The 23,743-nt window shown below is 44.0% G+C and overlaps 1 protein-coding gene across 10 annotated transcripts in view; it reads left to right on the top strand.

Annotated features, from left to right (window-relative positions):
- Nucleotides 1–3,260, top strand: part of DOCK3 (dedicator of cytokinesis 3) — a 605,476-nt gene extending 602,216 nt beyond the window's left edge. For all 10 annotated transcript variants that reach the window (XM_032805794.2, XM_032805793.2, XM_032805795.2 and 7 more), the window contains one exon: nt 2,060–3,260. In XM_032805794.2, coding sequence (XP_032661685.1) covers nt 2,060–2,572 — 513 coding nt within the window. In that variant the 3' untranslated portion in view covers nt 2,573–3,260. The remainder of the gene's footprint in view (nt 1–2,059) is intronic.
- Nucleotides 3,261–23,743: the final 20,483 nt, after the last annotated feature.

Raw genomic sequence — 23,743 nt, 5'->3', positions numbered from 1 at the left:
TTGATGAATGCTTTAGAAATTGGTCCCCCTTTGTTCTTTTTCCTCACCCCCTGCTCAGTGTGCATCACAGCAGTGGAGTAGAGAGAGGAGCAGAGCAGGTGACTGTAAGTGTGAAATTAGCAAAACTCTCTGACATTTACTGCTATTGAGCTTCAGAGAACTTTTTACTTTTATTTCATCTCTGAGAAGCCAGGCAGCAGAGCAGCGTGGAGGCTGGGGGGAGAAGCAGTAAAGGGAAGAGAAGAAGAGGGGAATAAAGCAGCACAGAATACAAGGAAAAGAAGCAGAGGGAGAAGGGAAAGAGAAATGAGAGTATAAAATCACAGACGAAAAATCCTTATGGCTGTGAAAGGTCCTGCTTGGGTGGAGCTACTTCCTCACAGCCTCAGAGAAGATTGGGGACAGGGCTGGATAGCTGCAGAGCCACTTGCCAAACTGAGGGCTTGGCTACACTTGCAAGTTGCAGCGCTGGTGAGGGGGTTACAGCGCTGCAACTTACTCGGTGTCCACACTTACAAAGCTCAGCCAGCGCTGCAACTCCCTGGCTGCAGCGCTGGCTGTACTCCTGGTCTGCTATGGGTGTAGCGAATCCAGCGCTGGTGATGCAGCGCTGCTCATCAGGTGTGGACACTCACCAGCGCTGTTATTGGCCTCCAGGGTATTAAGAGGTATCCCAGAATTCCTGTCTACAACAAACCGGAAGGTACTCCCCGGAGCTACCAAACACAGCTGCTCTTTGCTCCAGCGAGCGAGCCGAGCCGAGGCTTTGGAATGTTCACAGCTGTTTGCTTGAGGAGACAAACAGCACGGCAGGGGGGAGGGAGTCCGTCGGAGAAGCTGCTTATCTGGTCTGAAGCCTTTTTACATTTAAGAGTGATTGAGAGAGGGGTGGGGGAAATGGCCAGAATTTGCAAGGCAGGGAGCTCACAGTGTCTGCTCCAAAAATCCGCTCTCTCTGTCTCCCCGACGCTCCCTGTCACACTCCTCCCCACCCCCCTCTTTTGAAAAGCACGTTGCAGCCACTTGAACGCTGGGATAGCTGCCCACAATGCACCACTCCCAACAGCACTGCAAATGCTGCAAATGTGGCCACACTGCAGCGCTGGTAGCTGTGAGTGTGGCCACACTGCAGCGCTGTTCATACACAGCTGTACGACCACAGCTGTAACTCCCAGCGCTGCACATTTCCAAGTGTAGCCATACCCTGATTGATTTTCCCATCAGACGCCATTGGACCTCACCTGCAGACAGTTTGGTTTGAGCTGGGGAGAGGATTGGACAGGGAGAACAGAGAAACAACAGGAAAAATATAGACATAACCTCAGAAAAAAGACAGCTGAGAAAGATTAGAGAGAGAGGAGAGAGGGAAAAGGAGAGAGAGAAGAGAAAATTGGAAAAGATAGAAATAAGATAAATGTGGAGATGCCCACAATGAGTGCTACAGGATTTGGGGGAGACAGCATGCATTAAGCAGAGTAGGGGTACACAGTGTGGCATTAAATCTTTTAAAATAAAAAGACAAAAGGGAAGCTAGTGAATATGTACTATTGAACTAAGAAAAGGAGATAGCTACTGAAACAGTTTTAATAAATAGCAATTATTAACTTCTAAATAGCAAAACTCCTGAAAAAATAAATCAATGTGTAAAATCGTGGAACACATTATTAATGTTTTCATTGTAATATTTGTGTTGCAAGATTTTACATAAATACCCTGATATTTACGGAATGTAGGAGGTCCTAGCAAGGCAGGTGTGGTGAATGGAGGATGCTGGGATGTAGGACATGTTAAATAGGGTTGGAGAAGAGGGTGTCACCACCATGACCACTAGTTTTTTTACTGTTTGATCATGCATACAGGAAAAACACATTTGCCTGTACAAACAGGTATTTGTACATGGAAATCAGATGTGTAGGTGTTACAAATGGCTCGGAGTTCTTCTTTTCTTAAGCACAAAAACAATTAGGCAGTAACTAATGAGCTGTAAGCAATGAAACATGGCTGCCAAGGTGCAAAATTGCGTGATCACGGATGTTAACATCTGTTTTTCTTTGAACAGTCTCCTCTTCATCCAATTCCTGCATCACCCACAAGTCCCCAGTCTGGCTTGGATGGAAGTAACTCCACTCTGTCAGGCAGTGCCAGCAGTGGTGTGTCCTCCTTAAGTGAGAGTAACTTTGGACACTCATCTGAGCCCCCTCCTCGCACAGACACCATGGATTCTGTCCCTAGCCAGGCCTGGAATACTGATGAAGACTTAGAGACACCCTACCTCCCTGTCAGGTACAGTCTCTCTGAACCTGATGTTCTGGAGTCACTCAAATCCCAGCCATGTCGAAGCCACTCTGCTCCATCTGGAGTCATTCCTCAGGACACTATGGACCCTCCAGCTCTCCCCCCAAAACCATACCATGCTCGGCTCCCAAACATGGAGAATGAAGAAGAAATTATGCTGATGATGGAAGAGGAAGACAAACACCGGCCACTGCATCGCAAAGTCTCCCAACCAGCTAGTGGTGGAAAGGAGGAGCAGGCCAGGGTAGCATGGGAGCATGGCATCAATGAGCAGTAAGCAGGACTACCTAGAAAGAAGCTTGTGTAGTAATTCCATGTCTGACCAGAAGAAAGACATAAAAGTTCAGGACTCAGAGGAGAGAACAGTGATCCAATTCTTTACTTTCTACTGCCATGAGTTAATGTCCAGAGCCCATACAAAGCTTGGGCTGGCATGTGAGGTTGCTGCTTTCCTTTTTATTGCATTTTATACTTTTTGATTTTATGTTATTTTTAATTATTATTTTTTGTGTGCAGTGGGTGCTTTATTCCTTCTGCAGTTTATCCGCCACACAAAGTGGCATGTAAGCTGTTAGCCATAGAGACTTGCACAAACTGAAAAGAATTGGAATATTGAAGGGGGGGGGTGTGGCGAATTGTTTTAAAAAGCTTTCCTCACAGTTTTGAGATGCACACAAGTAGAAGCAGTTGCACTAGGGACATGTTTCTTTGCTGCATAGAAGTGAAAGCTCATTGCTGAATTCAGGGATTCCATGAACTGTCAGGCTGGAAGGTGCTTTCTCTGCAGCCAATGGAAACTTGGCTGTTCTATGAAGAAACTGTCTCTTCCAGGTGTGTGATCATAAACAGCTTATAATAGTCTCCTGCATTGACTCAATTGTGATGAAATGATCTTACCAGTGCTGACAGGCTTCCATATTGATTTTTGACGTATCATTTCCAATAAACTCGGCAGCCTTTGGTTTTTCATGTTTTTGTTCCGTAATTTCATTTTTTTACTGAGTAAACCAGCCTGCTTTTTCATTGGAGTCATAGTCCATATCCACCTTTAGGACTGCAACCCAATTCTGAGCCTTTTCCCATGCCTAGCTCTGGGCAAATGGTTGTACAGTCAAGGAACCAGTTGAGTGGCTCATTCCACAACTGCTTAACGACTCAGCAAGTAAGAAGAGAAGGCTTGAATGTACCATATCCAGGCCTTGCCTCAGGATTGAAAGTCTGCACAATCCACACCAACATCCATTAACTGTGTTTGTTACTATAATATCTTATGTGCTCTTCTGATACATTTCACTGCTGCTCAATGCCTCCATCTCTCCATTCGGATAGGAAACCCTGTGAGCTGCAAGAAATACCCAGTGTGTAGTGTGCACTCCAGCTTCAGGGATTTTAAAGATGAACTGTCAGGGGAAAGGGGGGAGACGTTTACTCCCTTTGTTTTTTGCTTCTTTATGGTGTGTAAAGAAAGTTTGAAAAGATTTTCTTGTTTAATTGTAAGGATTTTTTTCCTCTGTTTTTTACATTGCACAAATTTCCAGTCTTGACTTCCCTTTTTTGCTGGCAGACTCTGTGAAGAACTGTAGAATTTAGTGCAATTATGATATGACACAAAACAAGAGATTGAGACCAGAGCGGTGGAATGGGGAAGGGAATTTCAGTCAGGCTGTTTTAAGTTCTAGGGTTTTTTGTTTTCTTTGTTTAACACCTGCTTAGTACCTGACAAACGGGAGAAGAACTTTGTTGGTGAAAGATCCAATAAAACTGCCATTTTATCTGAGGGCTGAGAAATTTCCCAGTTCTCAAGTCTTTTGAGAAATCTTCCAGCAAAAATAGGGAAGAAATATCCATCTATCCTGTTTCCTATATATCATAAATATTATAAAGAAGCAAAAAAGGAAATTTTTTTTTTCCCTTTGCAAGTCACCTTTAGCACTACCTCTATGCAAAGTGACTGATCAAATACACCATTTCCAAATTCTCCTGAAAATGATAATCTGTATCAAGTTTGGACTCAGGTGGCCATTGTGTAGAGTGGTAGTTGAGATTGTTCATTTATTCTTTCTCAAACTCTAGCCCATGCAAAAGAAATATTGTTCTGGTTTTGTTTCTTAACTGGCCTGCCTGGCTAGAAAAAGATCTGTTCCATTTCCTTTACCTTTCCTAGAGCAGGATACCTGGAATCATTGTATCCTTCACCATTGAAACACAGGTGTTAAAATCTGGTCCACAATGGGCATTTCATCTCCAGCATAAACGCCAAGGCAGGTCTGAGTAGAAATGAAAAATGGTGAAGCTCTTAAGAGCCAGTCTCAGCTGGTGTAAATCAGTGTCACTCCATTGAAATGAATGGAATATTCTGATCTACACCTCTGAGAATGTGGCCCAGGATCTTCATATGAAACTTTATTAGAACAAGACACTTATTTTCCTTTTTTGGTAGAAGGGTTAAACATTATTGTATCTGGAAATGTAAGCTCTCCTTTAGAGCAAAAAATAAGGTGTCCGCGCATAAAGCTTTGTGAGTAAGTTAGAGTTAACATTCGAGATAGTCTAAACATCCAGCTAGAGGGACTGACTAGAGCTAACTGCTAACCAGAGTTTTAAGGGATTCCCTAAGGCATATCATGCTTTGCTGATTGGAAGGATGGTGTCTGGCATGGAGACACCCAGCTTTGATGTGTGATTTTATTTTATTTTTTTGGTAAAGGCTTTTTCTAAAAGTTAGATGATCAGTTAGTTTATATAAACAGATGTCAGCCAATTTTACAGCGGGTCCATAGCCACCAAGTTTCATGAAGGAGCAAATTCAATTAACACAAACATATTAGATTTGAATCTCCAAGGAGTTATTCAGAACCATGGTCAAATTGTTGCAAAATATTTTGTATTCTTTTTAAATGCCTAATTTCAGAGGGCAGTCAGGGGGTTGAGTGGGAAGAGAAGGAGGTAGGGGAGATTCTATTATAATTAAGATCTGGATGTGAAACTCATACTACTCTCTGGGGCAAGTATGCTTGGCCAATAGCAGCATGAAAATTAAAGCCAAATTCAGCCCTGGGGTAAGTGGGCACAACTACATTTTCTGAATTAGGGCTGAATTTGGCCACCAGGGTTTGTTCCTGTGCTCTGTGTAATTATAGTAAATAGACATAATTTACAAGGAACATGGTCATTCCAAACTCATGTACCAAGTTTGAAATGGAAAATACTTCTTTTGGGTTCTTGGGCCACCACTTCTCTCCTGAATGCACGGGCCATTAAACTTTCCACCATTGATGTTTACATCTTCTGTCTGGAGAAAAAGGAATGGGCAGAGGCAATGATGGAGGCGAAGCAATGAGAAGAATTGCATTAATCTGCCACATTAGTTGCTCATTGGCTGCAAGAATGTTTTGACTATGTTGCCAGGTGCAAGACCACAGGATTTTTTCCTCTTTTTTTGTTTCTTTTGTTTAACCTTTATTTCCCCCTTTGGGTGGGGAAGGGGTTACTACATATCCGTCAGGGGGAGATTGGGCAACCAAATTGGAAAGGCTGTAGCTCAGAAGCAGAAAAAAAGTGTGATATTTAAATTTTCCTTCCATCGTGCTTTTTTTGTATATATCCCATTTGAATGCTGTGTATTTGTACAGGAAATTGAGCAAAAAATGTATAGATTGTGCTGTCTGACTGGTACTCTGCCTGTAAATGTGTTTTTAACCTCTGGCATTCTGTGCTTATTTAAAAAAGTCAAAAACCTCTAACCACTTCTCTTTTGTGTATTCATGTTTAAAAAAAAATTTTAAAAAGCTCTCTTAACTATAATGGAAAGCAAACCTAAAAGAAAAAAAAGAATTTGAACAAATGTCCTAAAGGTATTTCATTGTATATATTGTGATAGCATGTTTCCAGAACCAACAAATAAGTGGTGTGAATTTTAGATGTAAATATCTGCTGTTTTTTTTTTCCTTCCCCATTCACTCGACTGCTGTGATGTGGAATTAAAGATTAATACCTGATATTAAAACATTGGGTTAATGTGTATTCATTATGGTCTTGCTGAGAAGGTTGTCTAGATGCTGCTCCTGGTGTTCGCAGGGTCTGTGCATGCTAGAGACAGAAACAGATAGTGTATTTTTAATCCTGTTTATCTTTCCCTACCTTCTTATTGCAGGTGGTATCAAAATCCACAACAAAGAACCCAGCCACAACCCAGCATTTTGGGTGTGGGAAACTACTGAGGAGACAAAAAGGAAATCCAGGAACATTACATGGGGAGAGGGAACTGATTCCAAACTGCCTCCCTAATTGACTGATTGCTGCTGTTTGAATTAAGATGAGAGTTTTCGTTTTTTAACATTTTAAATCACCTAGTGCTAGGATGTCAAGCATACATCCATGAGCCAAATCCAGCCAGATAGTTGTGTTTATGTGGCCGGCATAGTATCAGATTGTGCATAACGGATCGAGTTATTTTTTTAAGTAAGTTTCTTACCATCATGGTCATGAGGAAGACCTTCCAATTGTCAAATGAGTGTAACTGATGTAATGATGTCTGGCCAAGTCTGTGGACAACCAGAAACAATTACTCAGAAATGTGAAATAGATTGTCTCCCATTAATCTCATTGCTGTGTCAACATTATGCATTTAATTACTAATTCATTAGCAGATAGAATGGGGAAACAGATGGGAGTGAAGACAGGAGTTACTGCAGAAAATGAAATCCAAAGATGTATGAATGAAGGGACTCTGAGAAAGGAAAACTAACTAAAAGGTGGAAAGGTGGTGTTCCTAGAGGAGAGTGTATTTTTCACTGATGCTGAATCTGACAATAAGGTACTGAACAAATAATACTATTAACTAAAAGTGTAGTCACTAAATAAAGGCCATCCAGGCCCTTTATAGACTTGTTGAGCCACAGTCTAGCTACTAGATTGACTCCTAGACTAAAATCAGAGTCCTTAGCTCAAAAAAAAAAATGGAGAGATAACAAGGGTGTTGTACTTGTGCCCTTAGGTTTTTGCTGGCTTATAGATGGGGAATAAATACTTTACTTCAAAAGGCATTTGGTAGCAGGCAGTTATATTGATTTAGATTTGTATCTGATTATTTTACTTAGTTTTAAATCGATTTTTACTATTCTTCATTAGTATATAGTGTGATAGACCCAGACCAGTTGGGAACAGCAGAGTAGTCGAAGGGAGATATACTGGCCACTGGATAAGCAGTTTTCCGTTCCCTGAGTAACCAGAGTAGGGGCTGCTCCAGGCTAATGAGAACACCTGACTCCAATTAACCTGCTAAGAGTCAGGTGAGGCTGTTAAGCACCTAACTCTAGTTAAGGCCCCTCTGATGCTATAAAAGGGCTCACTCCAGCCAGGCCAAAGAGAGCCAGGGAAGAGGACGTGTGCGAGGAACTGGGAGTAAGAGGTGTGCAAGAAGCTGAGAGTGAGTAGGCATACTGCTGGAGGGCTGAAGTATAAGCGTTATCAGACATCAAGAGGAAGGTCCGGTGGTGGGAACAGAGAAGGTGTTCGGAGGAGGCCATGGGGAAGTAGCCCAGGGAGTTGTAGCTGTTGCGCAACTGTATCGGGAGGCTCTCTAGACGGCTGTAGTCCACAGGGCCCTGGGCTGGAACCCAGAGTAGAGGGCGGGCCCGGGTTCCCCCCAAACCTCCCAACTCCTGATCCAACACAGGAGGAATTGACCTGGACTGTGGCTTCTACCAAAGGGGAAGGTCTCTGGGCTGTTTTCCGACCCACAGGGTGAATCTGTGAGGCGAGCAAATCCGCCAATAAGCGCAGGACCCAGCAAGGCAGAGGAGGAACTTTGTCACAATGGTATACTTTATTGTGTATTTTTCCCTAGGATGTATATTGAAATCAGTTCTTCCTACCTATGAGACGGGCATCATTACTCCCATTTTACGTATAGGGAAACTGAGGCACAGAAAGGTTAAAATTACTTGCACAGTGTTATGTAGCAAAGGCAGAACCAGAGTAGAACCCAGAACCCCTTATTTATTGTTCCTTGCTCTCAGGCCAAAGTAAATGGGCACCAAATAAATAACATATACTGATCAGAATATCAGTTCTGTAAATATTGCTAGGAAGTTGAAACACTGTTTTAAAATGAGTCAGATAAATGGAGGACTATTACTAAGGATTCCAAGAAAGTGTGGTTATGCCCACGCCGACCAGCCACAGAGAGAGTTAACCACATTACTATACAAGCAATAAAATACTTCAAGAAATCAGGATATACAGGAAAACAAGACTAGTGTTTAACTTTAGAAGGTGGTGAAGTCACTTGGTCTTCTGCATCATGTTTCACCATGCATAAAAGACAATCTGTAACCCAGGTGTAAATGCCTACTATGTTACATGATTGCTTATGTACCCAATTGCAGGCATGCTGATCCCATGTGAGATGATCGATACCTTGCAGGATTGGGCTATCAGCTTGAGCTGGATGCTGTACTAGGCTGCTGAGGGGTTCCTTTGAAAGGTTAAAATGTAAATATATATATATTTTTTCTCTTCAGGTACACATAGAAAATAAGGGCCTCACCGTATTGATATTATGAAAGAGGGAGAATGAAGAGAGTTGCTGCCCTTCTATAGTCTACTGTAAGAGTAAGGAACCTCTGAAGAGAAAGTGAGCTGGAGGCCTGGTAATGTCCAGAATCCTCTCGCTAAAGTAAGGACTGTGGATTCCCTTATCCTAGTATATAAGAAATTAGAAGCTGAAGAACAGCATGAGAGGTTCTATTTCCAATCTTTTGGATGACATGTTTCATGCAGTGTGTTCACTCCTTAGCCGTGAGTTACAGAGGAAACTTCCCAGCCACAAAACAACAAGTGTATATTGTCTTTGCTGTGGGGGTGATATTACATAGTAGGGGAAAGCAGCCCAGCCAGAAGAAGATGGTTTAATATTCTAAGTGCCTCAACACTAATAAGCTCAGGCTTTGCTTTGGAGAGCTGAGGAGCTCTGGCATACTTTTTTGCTAAACTCAGTGAGATGAAAGAAAGCACATGGATCCTATGGCTTTTCCACAGAAAACCAAAAATGTTAAGATTTGGACATCTGGGGCCAGATTCCTCATTGGCCCTCTGACCCCTTTGTACCAGTGAGGCTGTAGCAAAGGGGTTGTGTTTTAGGCGAAACTGCTCTGGGGAACACCTACTGGTCCACGGGTCCCTGCACCTGTTTCAGAACTGTGTCCACCAGCTATGTTCCACCCCCACAAAGTTCAGGACACAAATTGTTCCAGGGTGGAGGTAAGGAACGAGCATGGCCAAGGCAGAATCTGTTTCTCTACAGTAGTCCATAGTGACCATTGCAATAGGGGCACAAGTTAGAAGTAGCCTGCATTGGGGCCCCACACACTCCCACAGTCCTTGAATAGGAGAGCTGCAAGCCTCATCCCCTCTGTTCCTATGCCAGCACAGGGATGAATCTGGTTCCTAGAAGGTGCACTGCTAGCTATCAGGCAACTTGCAGTCTCCTATATGGAAAATGTTACTGGAGATTCTTTTTCAGTCATACTGCTGGGGTTTGTGCCTTCAAGGGACTTGCACTTGCTTCCTCCTTTGGACCTGGCCCAGGGGTAAGTACAGCAGCTCTGAATCCACCTACTGAAATATTTGAAAAGAGCCTTGAATAGAAGACTACTTAAACCCCCTTTTGGACCAGCAGCTAAACCCTTACTGGGAGCAACAGGACTGGGAATTAGAATATAGTAAATTTTCATCATGGCAAAAATTAACAATGGGATGTCCTGAGGATTGTGTACTAGGATGGGTGTTGTATAATATATTTATTAATTATCTGGAAAAGGGGTAAAGCAATGAAGTAGCAAAATCTGCAGATGACACACAATTACGTGAGTGATCAACACTGAAGACTGAAGAACTTCAGATGGACTTAACCACACAAGGTAAATTGACAACATGATGCCACGTGAAATGCAAAGCTGACTAATACAAAATAATGCACAGTGGAGGAAATAATCTGAACTACTTTTATAACTTACTAGGATCTAAATTAACTATTAATTCAGGGAAAACATTTGAGCTTCGGTGTGAACATCTCTGCTTAATGTGCAGCAGCAGTCAAAACAAACAAAATATTAGGCTGTCTGAGGAAAAATTTTTAGATAAATGATAAATATTTAATATCATTATAGAATTATAGAATTTCAGTGTTGGAAGGGACCTCAGGAGGTCATCTAGTCCAACCCCCTGCTCAAAGCAGGACTAATTCTCAACTAAACCATCCCAGCCAGGGTTTTCTCAAGCCTGACCTTAAAAACCTTGAAGGAGATTCCACCACCTCCCTAGTTAACCCTCCACCACCCTCCTAGTGAAATAGTGTTTCATCCTAACACCCTCCACCCCCACCACTGAACTTGAGACTGTTACTCCTTGTTCTGTCATCTGGTACCACTGAGAACAGTCTAGATCCATCCTCTTTGGAACCACCTTTCGGGTAGTTGAAAGCAGCTATCAAATCCCCCCTCATTCTTCTCTTCTGCAGACTAAACAATCCCAGTTACCTCAGCCTCTCTTCATAAATCATGTGCTCCAGCCCCCTAATCATTTTTGTTGCCCTCCGCTGGACTCTTTCCAAGCTTTCCACATCCTTCTTGTAGTGTAGGGCCCAAAACTGGGCACAGTACTCCAGATGAGGCCTTACCAATGTCAAATAGAGGGGAATGATCACATCCCTCGATCTGCTGGCAATGCCCCTACTAATACAGCCCAAAATGCCATTAGCCTTCTGTGTTCAGTGGGGAGAGCATATTAAACGGGATCAGGAACCTAGTCTGCTCCTGTCCTGCTACAGACTCCTGTAATGAGATCACAAAAGTACGGAATCTCTCTGGGCTTAGTGTCCCCGCACATGATATGGCCTTCCGTGTCTACGTAGATGAGTCTTTAGGTAAGGTCGTCTCTCTCACTGTGCATCTGTGGCAGCACCCACGAGCAGGTTGCCCGAACTTAGCCGGAGCTCCTTGCAGCACCAGCCCCACAGGGTCTCCAGCTCTCACAGGGCTCCGTGCAGCGCCAGCCCACAAGGGCCCCCGGCACCCCTCTTGGCCAGGCTCCATGCAGCACCCCGGGCCCAACGGGGGTCCCCGGCTCTCGGCAGGCCCATTGCAGCACCTGCATGACAGGGTAGCCAAATTTCACTGAAGAAGAGGCCACCAAGTGCTTTCAAAGAGGAGCAGGAGACAGCTTTGGAGCAGGGTGGGGAGGATAAATAAGGTTATAGTGAGGACGCAACAGAACTCCTGCGCTATGGGTAGCTCTAGCTCCCCCAATCTCTCTCTCACACATGAGTCAATCCATCCTCAGTCTGAATAAAACCCAGCTTCCTCAGCCCAGCCTTTGAGTGAGAGGGCTGAAGCGAGAAATGCACACATCATTCAATCTTTTTAGGCTGTGATTTGCAAGATGTGCAGGACCCGACACCATTTCTGAGATCAATTCCCCCTCCCTACACCTGAACAGATCTTAAAATCTATATGTAATACAGTGCCCCCGTTTACACAAGACCCTATGTCTGGGGTGAGACCACACCTCTGTAAAGGGGGGGGCCAGCCTTCATGAGCACAGAGGTTTCACAGGTAAGGGGATCACTGGGCCATAGAAAGAGGTGCAGTGTTTCAAAGAAACGGTGTCTCTGTCAGCACCCAGGAGCACCTGAGGTACGCTTTGGACCACAGTGCTGGAGCGAAAGAAAGAGTGCTAGAACACAGGTGTGGGACGGCCCCGAGGAAAGGAGCTGCGAGTATAGGGTCTCACTGGGAGAAAATGGGTCCTGGTGGCTCTGGCCCCCACGCATTTCTCGTAGCATCGGGCCAGCTGCAATGGCCCAAGGAGACCCTACCCCCCCGGCAGAGGATACTCTGCATAGCGCAGGAATAGGAAAGGAGACACCAGTAGCCGGGTCTGAACAGGGGCTTCGAGGAATTCAGCTGTATACCACACAGGAGACAGAAACATGCCAGAACCTATAATTCCCCTAGGGTGACCAGATACAAGTGTGAAAAATCAGGAAACACTTTTTTTGGGGAGGGGGGTTACATTGCAATATTATAGAAGACAATAGCCTGATGTATTCCATGGTCAATAGATCATCTCACATTAAAGGGTGCATTAGAGTAGCGCTTAGCAGGAAAGGTAAGACGGTACACCACATTGTGTGTGAGATTTTAAAGGTTATATGTATATAGAGCTATGGAGGGAGAGTAATGGCCTCACTTGTGGATAGCCGCGGAGGTACAGAGGAGAGCAGAAATCCACCACCTGGAGAGTTTTGGCGACTCTAGCTCGAGAGAGTAGGGACCAACCCATACATGAAGAGACACACAACACCGTGTTGGGCATAGAGAGAAATGGTGTGCTATCTGGAGGCAACCTAGATGCAAGCTGGAGATTTCAAAAAGGACTAAACACACACACGAGCAAAGCTCAGCCCTGCACGAAGATAGCGGAAATTGACCAAGAGGCCCCCGGCCCCAGCTAGAGACTGAAGACTGTGATTCCACAGAGCGCACTACACACACCAGACGAAATGGACTCACGAATATGGTAGCAAGTATGTAATAGGCCATCAGTTAACTCGAGGAAGTTGGACTCTGCACAAGCGTCCTGACCGAGTGAACAACAACTCCTCACAAGACTTAACAGAGGGCAAGAGCTACTTTAATCGATGGGTAAATGTGTTACACTTATTTCAATAATACAGGCAGTTGGTCACCAGCAATCTCAAGGGCTGCAATCAGAGCAGCAGGAAGTTGGTCGTCATCCTTGTCCTGTAACCGAGAGCCTTTAAAATGCCAACTGACGTAGCTCCCTGTCTGGAATGCTCCAGCCAGCAATTGACTCCACCCCTGCGTGTTCATAGACAGCCATAACTCTGGTCTCCCCGCCTGGTTACTGGAAGCCAAGTGACCCAACATACCCCAGAGGGATCCAAGAATGTTGTTCCGCCCTCCACGCAGAGACTCGTCACTGCTTTGAAATGTCCAGCACCTGAGCACCTAACTATCAGGCACACACACTCGCGCTCTCCTAGAGACATAAATAGTCAGCAAAGGAGTAATACAGACCACAGTTCCTATTTCTTCTTCCCAGGTGGGTGACCCCCACCCCATCGGCAAAATGTTAACCATTATTCTTCCGCACCCGCCACTGAGAAACACGAGTTGCGCTCTACAGCTCGATACGATCACTCATTGGCGTGGCGTAGATAGATCGACAACGCAGGAGCTGGTCTCCGCACACCACTTGAGCAGCTCTGCACCTCGAGCTCGGTGGGTGCTGGAGACACCATCGCGTTTCTTTCTTAAACGGGTGGGTCGGTCACATGCTAGTATCAAAAGGCCCCGGCATCTATTAAAGAGAAGTACTAACTAGACGCAGCCAGTCGTATGTTACTCTTTCAATTGAGTTGGCCTGATTGATAAAGATCACTATATATGAGAAAAACAAGCACTATGCTCTCATTGCGAGAGAGCGAGGAGCGAGAAGAGAGGTAGTAAGAGTATCCAGTGAGTCAAAGGGATAAAATCAAGAAAAAGTGGCTTACACAGCAAGGCGCTAAACAGAGCCTCTCTTAGGGACATCCAGGGTTAACAAACAACTAAGTCTTGCGTCCAAGAAGAGAACCTCACTATAACCATCATGCCGTCCAGCGTAGATGCTGCCCAACACACACGATCACCAGTGACGATTCCACCGGAAGAGATTCCAAGCAATGCTATACAGGGGTAAGTACGCGATTTTGGCACTTTATGATATATACTATTCCTTGGGACTTGGCCTAATAATTTAACGAATGGGATGGGCGCTTCGAGGAATTTCTTGTCGTAATACGTTTAAGAAGGGTGTTGTATAAAATATAATTTAGGTATATGTATGCTGGAAAAGGTGTGTGTATATTACGAGCAAGGCATACTACTTATGTCACTGAAGAATGAGTAGCAAAAACTGCAGATGACACACCGATTCCCCAGCTGTGCGGGAAGGTGCCAGGGACGTAGGAGGAGGAACTTCCAGCCTGGTGTCTCTTCCCTAGCAGTTGCCTCACAATAGCAAAAAGTGGATGATCTATTCCCTACAGCCTCGAAGAGATGCCAAATGAGTGGGCCAGGCTTGACTGCGATGCACCTGACTCATGGATATGCCTGGACCCTAGGCAATGGAGCATACGCGCAACGAAATTAAATAAGCTAGAGCTGTAACGAACAATCTCAATAACGAGGGTAGCAGTCGTAGAACCTTTCTTCAGATGGAACTATGGGAAAACCAACACACAAGTTGATAGAAGAGACTACAGAGGCGTAGTAGTTTGACAAACCGTATGAATCAGTGGCACGCAGTAGTATCGCCGACGTACTTGGGAAGTGATGTGCGCTGCAGTTTTTGGACTACTGTAGTTTGTTTCTGCCTAAAACAACGATGAAAGCATCAAAGCTCTGACCTAATAACAGGCTTTTAACAAATTGGCACAGTGGACAGGGAATAAAAAATCTGAACTACTTGACTATTTAGTACGTAGTGTAGTCTATACGTAGAGGGTGAATAGGTGATCATAATAGATTACTAAGACCGCGCTAGACAGGTTTTTCTGATAACTATTAATGTCAGAGGAAAACATCATATTTTGAGCTTCGGTCTGTGAACATCCAGCTGCGGTGGCTTAATATGTCGCAGGAGTGTTCTAAACAGCCAGTCCAAAAAAGGGAACAGAGCCTAACAAGCAAAATATAGGAGGTCTGTCTGCAGAAAAATATTTTACTAGATAAATGATAAAATATATCAGAAGATGAGTAAGAATCAAAAGTGTACATGCAGACCACACCAGATTGCATAGCTGATGGATAAGAGATCTAGTCTACTACAAAGCGTTGAGGGAGGACCGTACGCCAAGAGTCAGTGCCCAGTAGGGGGACTATGGACTGAACTGACTTGATGTGTGAGCTTAGCAGTTCGTTCCTGTCACACACCCCTGCTGCAAAGCGACGGACTAATCTCTCAATACCTCTGAGAACCATACGAACCCCAGCCAGGGTTTTCTCAAAGCGCCTCGAACCCTAAAACCTTGAATGGATGAATTCCACCAACCACTGCACGCCTAGTTAACGTCGGCTCCGCTCCCAGCACCTGACCTCACTAGTGAAATGAGTGTTTGTCACTTTCTGAAAACTACACCGCGCTTCTTCACCCAAAGTCACTTCCCTCCACTCTTATGCCTGAACTTGAGGACTGTTACCTCACCCCTTGTTTACTGTCGATCATGGGTTACCCGAAGAGCAACACTCTATAGCTGGTCTTCTGAGAGTAACATTCCTAATCGCAGTGCTCTCTGATGTGGAAAAAACCACCTTCGGTGGTCTTTCGAAGAAGCACCTATCACTGTTATTTCCCAACCCATATTCGGTCTCTTTCGCGAGGCAGAACTACATCATCCAGTCTAACAGACGTACAGCCGGTCCCGTCATCAAATCATTTTTTGTGCATCTAGGGCAGTCCCACTAGATCATATTTGGTGTGTTGCCCGCATCGCCGCTGATCTTGCGGTTTATTGTCCAGAGCTATTCCACACACACGGCTATGAGATAGGTAGTAGTAGTGGCCTCGCAAACTACGGGACGACATTAGTAGCTCTTGTACTTGCACCATCAGGATGAAGGCCTTACCCAAGTGACAACTAGAGGGAGAGATGCATAGCATCTACTACTGTCAGATCTGATACTGCTGTGAGCAAAATAGCAGCAGCTACCTAATAACTGAGGCAGCCCAAAAGAGTCTGCATTAGCCTTCTTGCCGCTAACTAAGGGATCAGGCGTCTGACTCGTATCCAGCTCTCGTCCACTGTAAATGTCTTAAGGGACTCCCTAGGTCTTTTATGCAGAACTGCCTCTCCAAGCCATTCGGGTCAAAGTCCTCAGTCCCCATGGTATTAAACCTCTGAGTGACTTCCTTGGTTCGCTGACTCATGCTTGGGCAGTTCCCTAACCTGTACTGAAAGGGACTTCGTCCTAAGGTGCAGGACTCTGCACTTGTCCGCTTACGCTCCGAGAACTTCATTCTAAGTGCTTTTGCTGCCACCCAATCCTCAATAATTGATTAGGGTGACTCCTCTAGTATCTTCTAATCCCATATCCTGCGTTCTCTCCAGCCGTATCTACCTCACTCTCCTCCCATGTTTAGTGTCATCTGCAACTTGTTTCAGAGAGTGCAAGTTTCTTTCACGTACTTGAGACACCAAAATGGGTGCTTACTCCAGATCATTAATCGAAGAGCATATCGCAATCACACAACCATGTTTGCCCACACCTACAGGAACAGGACACCCTGAGGACAATCACTGCTTGGCCGAAACACTCTAGTCAGTGCGCCTCAAATCCATGGGGACAATTTTGGGAAAGCCTATTGACACGCGCACACGGTCTGAGTGCCCTGATGATTCTAACCAGCTTTCTATCCATTTATAGTCCTATTCACTTTGAATTGTAGTGCACGAGTCCAATGATTATACTTCTTATGTAACTGCGGCAAGAAACTGTAGAAATGCGCACTCTTGTGGCTTATAATATGTTTTGCCATGAATGATGGGAAGGATAACAAGCAGTTATATCATGCTTATCGACGCCTCATCACAAGGATCGGAGTCAGGTAGGCCCACGTTTATCTTGCTACATAGCAGGCAAATTTAGGCTTAGTCAAGGATGACTTGCCTTTGGCCGCGATAGTTCAGTGCTTAGACGGTTCGCCCTGCATACACTGAAGCTCTCTCTAAGTCGTCACAGAATCATAGAATTCCATTGAGGCCCTATCTCCATGATTTTTCCAGCGGCACCTGATGGTGAGGGCTGATGCGCGCCTATAGTTCCTCCAGGATCAGCACTCCTTCCCTTTTTTAAAAGATGGACCAACTACGAGTTACGAGCACTATTTATCCCAGTACAATCTGGGACATCAGTCCCCCGACTAAGGAGTCGCATGAAGTTTTGTCAAGACATGTTTAGCTTTTTCCATTGGTCCATTTGTCTCTTGACACCACTACACCCATCCCGCCCAACATCCTCTGTAGCACGCCTGAATGCAGTGGCAATCTGCGGCCCTATGGAGTGTACTCATCCAGTTTTTCTAATACGTCCAACCACTTCTTTCTCCACAGAGGCTGGTCACACTCCTTCCCCTACCGTGCTGCCACAGTGCAGCAGTCTGGGGACCACTGACCTTGTTTGTGAACACAGAGGGCAAAAAAGCATTGAGTACATTGCTTTTACCCCATCCTCTGTCACTAGGTTTGCCTCCCTCATTCAGTAGGGGGACCAACACTCCTTGACCTTTCCTTCGTGTTGCTAACATACCTAAAGAAACCCTTCTTGTTACTCTTAACATCTCTTGCTAGCTGCAACTCCAAGTGTGATTTGGCCTTCCTGATTTCACTCCTGCATCTGAGCAATATTTTTATACTCCTCCCTGGTCATTTGTCCAATCTTCCACTTCTTGTAAGAATCTTTTTTGTGTTTAAGATCAGCAAGGATTTCACTGTTAAGCCAAGCTAGTCGCCTGCCATATTTTCTATTCTTTCTGCACATCAAGGTTTCCTGCAACCTCAATAAGGATTCTTTAAAATACAGCCAGCTCTCCTGGACTCCTTTCCCCCTCATGTTATTCTCCCAGGGGATGCTGCCCATCAGTTTCCTGAGGGAGTCAAAGTCTGCTTTTCTGAAGTCCAGTGTCCATATTCTGCTGCTCTCCTTTCTTCTTTGTGTCAAGATCCTGAACTTGACCATCTCATGGTCACTGCCTCTCAGGTTCCCATCCACTTTTTCTTCCCCTACAAATTCTTCCTGGTTTGTGAGCAGCAGGTCTAGAAGAGCTCTGCCCCTAGTTGGTTCCTGCAGCACTTGCACCAGGAAATTGTCCCCTACACTTTCCAAAAACTTCCTGGATTGTCTGTGCACCTCTGTATTGCTCTCCCAGCAGATATCAGGGTGATTAAAGTCTCCCATGAGAACCATGGCCTGCGATCTAGTAACTTCTGTTAGTTGCCTGAAGAAAGCCTCGTCAACCTCATCCCCCTTGTCTGGTGGTCTATAGCAGACTGCCACCACGACTTCACCCTTGTTGCTCACACTTCTAAACTTAATCAAGAGACTCTCAGGTTTTTCTGCAGTTTCATACCAGAGCTCTGAGCAGTCATTCTGCCCTCTTGCATACAATGCAACTCCCCCACCTTTTCTGCCCTGACTGTCCTTCCTGAACAGTTTATATCCATCCATGACAGTACTCCAGTCATGTGAGTTATCCCACCAAGACTCTGTGATTCCAATCACATCACAATTCCTTGACTGTGCCAGGACTTCCAGTTTGCCCTGTTTGTTTCCCAGTCTTCTTGCATTTGTGTATAGGCACTTAAGATAACTCGCTGATTGTCCCGCTTTCTCAGTCTGAGAACAGGATCCTTCCCCTCTTGCACTCTCCTGCTCGTGCTTCCTCCGCGGTATCCCACACTTCCCCACTTACCTCAGGAACTTGTCTCCTTCCCTCGGTGAACCTAGTTTAAAGCCCTCCTCACTAGGTTAGCCAGCCTGCTTGCAAAGATGCTCTTTCCTCTCTTTGTTAGGTGGAGCCCGTCTCTGCCTAGCACTCCTCCTCCTTGGAACACCATCCCATGGTCAAAGAATCCAAAGCCTTCTCTCCGACACCACCTGTGTAACCATTCGTTGACTTCCACAATTCAATGGTCTCTACTCAGGCCTTTTCCCTGCACAGGGAGGATGGACAAGAACGCCACTTGCACCTCAAACTCCTTTATCCTTCTTCTCAGAGCCACATAGTCTGCAGTGATCTGCTCAAGGTCATTCTTGGCAGTATCATTGGTGCCCACATGGAGAAGCAGGAAGGGGTAGTGATTCAAGGGCTTGATGAGTCTCGGCAGTCTGTCCATCACATCGTGAATCCTAGTTCCTTGCAAGCAGCAGACCTCTTGGTTTTCTCGGTCAGGATGGCAGATAGATGACTTAGTCCCCCTGAGGAGGCAGTCCCTGACCACCACCACCCGCCTCCTTCTCTTGGGATCAGTGGTCGTGGAACCCCCAATCCTAGGACAGTGCATCTCATGCCTTCCAATTGGTGAAGTCTCCTGCTCCCTTCCTTCAGATGTATCATCTAGTCCACTCTCCGCATTAGTGCCTGTGAGAACATGAAAACGGTTGCTCACTTGTATCTCCATTGCTGGTACATGAACGCTCCTCTTTCTTCTTCTGGAGGTCACATGCTGCCAAATTTCTTCACCGTCCCTCTGTCCCCTCTGCACAGCCTGCTCCAACTCTTCAGAACATTGTGCCCATAGAAGCATATCCTGATGTCTGTCATATAAATCCAATTATATGCCTTCATCTAGATTGCTGTGTTCAATTCAAGTCATCCCACCTACAAATGACACAGCATAAGAAGAGGGGGTTCAGAGATGGACAATGCAAATTGTTAGAGGCATGGAAATACTCATGACTGAAAAGAATGAGGTTATCTCAGGAGACGAATAAGGGGACATAATAAATGCTCTAGAGAAGGTAGACTGGGAACTTCTATTCACTCTCATAACATAAAAACTGAGAGCTATTGAAAGGTGGTAAATTCAAAACTGATGATAGGATATTATTCTTCACGCAACACAATTAGCCTGTGGAACTCTGTAGCACATTTAAGCACTGAGGCTAAGACTTTAGGATTAAAAAAAAAAAAGTTGACCTGTATATGGTTAACAAGGATATTCAGAGTTTTTATAGCAATTAAAAGAATAAACAATAATTGGGGAAGGAAAATAAACACTCATACTTTAGGCCACAAGCACATTTCTAATTATTGGGGGTTAAAAGGAGATTCTGAGGGCAAGTTATCCCATAATTGCCTCTTGAAGGATTTCTTGCACCTGCCTCTGAAGCATCTGGTGCTGGACACTGTCTGTAACAGAATACTGGCTAGATCGACTACTGGTGAGATCCAGAATGGCAATTCCTGTGCTCTAGAGAGAGAGAGAGAGAAAGAAATACCAGGAGAAAAAGCTAGAGGTTTTGGATTCACAACCACACAAAGAAAATGCAATACAGGGCTGCAGTTGATGTTGATTTAGATTAATTTTAGTTCCACCTTAAACTTCCATTTGGTGGTGATGAAGTACCTCCCTACAGTTGAATTACTATCATTGTTTGTTTTCAGTATTCATGCATCTACAAAAGGCGGGGGGTGAGGAGAGAGAGAAAAATTAGTGAAGTAAATCTATAACACTGCACCTACATGAAACAACAGACTTACTGCAAACTCAATACATCCAATATAGCAACACTGCGTATGTATTTTGTAATAAAATAAGAATGGGACCACTTCTGGTCCCTGCTATTTCTGTATGCAGTTGCAACAGCATATGGAACCACATAAGAACCACCAGGGGCCAAGGAGAATTCCCCTTAGGCAAGAGCAGCGTATAGCCAATGTGCCCCTCATTTGCAGTCCTAGAAGTGGGAGGGAGCATACCTATAGAATTGGGTGTAGGGCTGTTGATTAGTTGCAGTTAACTCATGCAATTAACTAAAAAAAATTAATTGTGATTAAAAACATTAATTTCAATTAATTGCACTGTTAAACAATAGAATAGCCATTGAAATGTATTAAATATTTTTCTACATTTTCAAATATTGATTTCTAATACAACACAGAATACAAAGTGTACAGTGCTCACTTTATATTTTTATTACAAATATTTACACTGTAAAAATGAAAAAAGAAATAGTATTTTTCAATTCACCTCATATAAGCAAGACCAATCCCCAGATGGCCCCCTCAAGGACTGAATTCACAACCCTGGGTTTACTAGGCCACTGCTCAAACCACTGAGCTATCCCTCTCCACCCTTCTATGCCAATGATGCATGTTAAAAAAAATAGTGCATTAATTCTATTTGTGACTACACTCCTTGGGGGAGTATGTCTCCTATTCTGTTTTACCTGCATTCTGCCATATACTTCATGTTATAGCAGTCTCAGTTGATGACTGAGCACATGTTCGTTTTAAGAACACTTTCACAGGCAGATTTGACAAAACACAAAAAAGGTACCAATGTGAGATTTCTAAAAATAGCTACAGCACTGGACCCAAGGTTTAAGAATCTGAAGTGCCTTCCAAAATGTGATCAGGACAGGGTGTGGAGCATGCTTTTAGGAGTCTTAAAAGAGAAACACTCTGATGTGGAAACTACAGAACCAGACCCACCAAAAAAAAGAAAACCAACCTTCTGCTGGTGGCATCTGACTCAGATGATGAAAATTAACATACGTCGTTCTGCTCTGCTTTGGATTGTTATTGACCAAAACCCATCATCAGCATGGACTCATGTCCTCTGGAATGGTGGTTGAAGCATGAAGGGACATATGAATCTTTAGCGCATCTGGCATGTAAATATCTTGTGACGCCAGCTACAACAGTCGCATGCGAATGCCTGTTCTCACTTTCAGGTGACATTGTAAACAAGAAGCAGGCATCATTATCTGCTGCAAATTGTAACCCAAACGTGATTGTCTGAGCGATTGGCTGAAGTTGGACTAAGTGGACTTGTAGGCTCTAGAGTTTTACGTTGTTTTATTTTTTAATGCAGTTATTTTTTTTGCACATAATTCTACATTTGTAAGTTCGATTTTCATGAGAAAGACATTGCACTACACTACTTATATTAAATGAATTGAAAAATACTAATTCTTTTGGTTTTTACTGTGAATATATTTGTAATTAAAAGTAAATATAAAGTGAGCACTGTACACTTAGTATTCTGTGTTGTAACTGAAATCAATATATTTGAAAATGTAGAAAACATCCAAAATATTTAAATAAATGGTACTCTATTATTGTTTAAGAGCATGATTAATCATGATTAATTTTTTAAGAGCATGATTAATCATGACTAATTTTTTTAATTGCTTGACAGCCCTAATTGAGTGCTACAGGAATTCTGGGCTACACTGCACCACACAGGTAGTCCTAGAGATGCTGTTATAAGTTAGTGCAGCCCTAGGCTCTATCTTGCTTCAGGAGCTGTTTGACCCTTGCAGCAGTGCAGAATCAAAAGGGCACAAAGGTGGCATGAATCCATCATTGCTCACACGCTCCTGCTCAACATGACCTGAACCTTCTATGCTGTGTCTATCAGGATGTACAGCGAGCTGGTAGTGACCCCCACATTTAGGTTGCCTAACCCTTTTCATTATAAAGAAAATATTTTATATGAGAAGCCTCATTGTTTCCAGCAGTTGACAGGGGAATCGCCCCACCCTAGATCACTAATGTTTGTTTGAATAGGTCTACAACATAAATAGCAGAAATGTCCGTTTAAAATAAAACTGGGGTCGTGTTGACATGCCAGAAGGATTAGAGTAGCTCAGTTATAACAGTCTGCATCTAGGGACTGCCAAAAACATGCAAGTGCAGTAAGCAAATGATCTAGCTAAGTTCGTATCAGTTTAGTCTTGGATTCAGCCATTTACTTGTAGTGCTTGCAACCCAAATACTGCAATATGGTGGAAATAAAAATATAGGGGAGGGATAGCTCAGTGGTTTGAGCATTGGTCTGCTAAACCCAGGGTTGTGAACTCAATCCTTGAGGGAGGCATTTAGGGAACTATGGTAAAGATCTGTCTGAGGATTGGTCCTGCTTTGAGCAGGGGGTTAGACTAGATGATCTCCTGAAGTCCCTTCCAACCCTGATATTCTATGATTCTAACTGGAAATAAAAGTGAAACTGACTAGTCTGTTTCTACGGTCCAAGCTGAATGAAGTGGAAATAGCCTAAATGATGAAAAACTTAATGATTTTTTAAAACACCTTCAATTCTTGTAATCTAAGGTATCATTAATGACACAGGTGCCATTTTTTAAAATATTACTATTAATGATAAAATGATGACACAGAGGTAGCATGGTACAGAAGGATGGGCAATAAGGCATGGTTTAATGGGTAAGGGTACAGTGGATTGGGAGCGAAGAAACCCAGGTACTATTCCTGACTCTGCCACTGGTCTGCTATGTGACTACAGGCAAGTTACTTTTGTTTCTCTGAACTCTGCCCATCTGTCTATTTAGACTAGAAGCTCTTGGGGGCCAGAACTGATCTGTCTGTGGGCAGTGCCTAGCAAAATACCCCTGATCTTGTTTTGGATCTCAAGAAATAAAGAGAATACAAATAATAATAATTGGGGAATTAGAAACTCCCTAGTTTCACTCCTAGCTTTGTGGCCTAGGGAAAGTCACAGACCAAACTTTTTAAAACTGGCTACTGGCTTTAAACTGGCCACTCAATTTTTGGGTGTCTAACTTCATACAATTTGAGCCTTATTTTAGAGCTGCTGAACCCCTGCTGGAGTCAATAGGAGCTGCAGAAAGTTGGTACC

Source organism: Chelonoidis abingdonii, chromosome 16 (genome assembly GCF_003597395.2).
Source record: "Chelonoidis abingdonii isolate Lonesome George chromosome 16, CheloAbing_2.0, whole genome shotgun sequence".
In the NCBI taxonomy this organism is placed as follows: Eukaryota; Metazoa; Chordata; order Testudines; family Testudinidae; genus Chelonoidis; species Chelonoidis abingdonii.
This window is presented reverse-complemented; position numbering and strand designations above follow the sequence as displayed.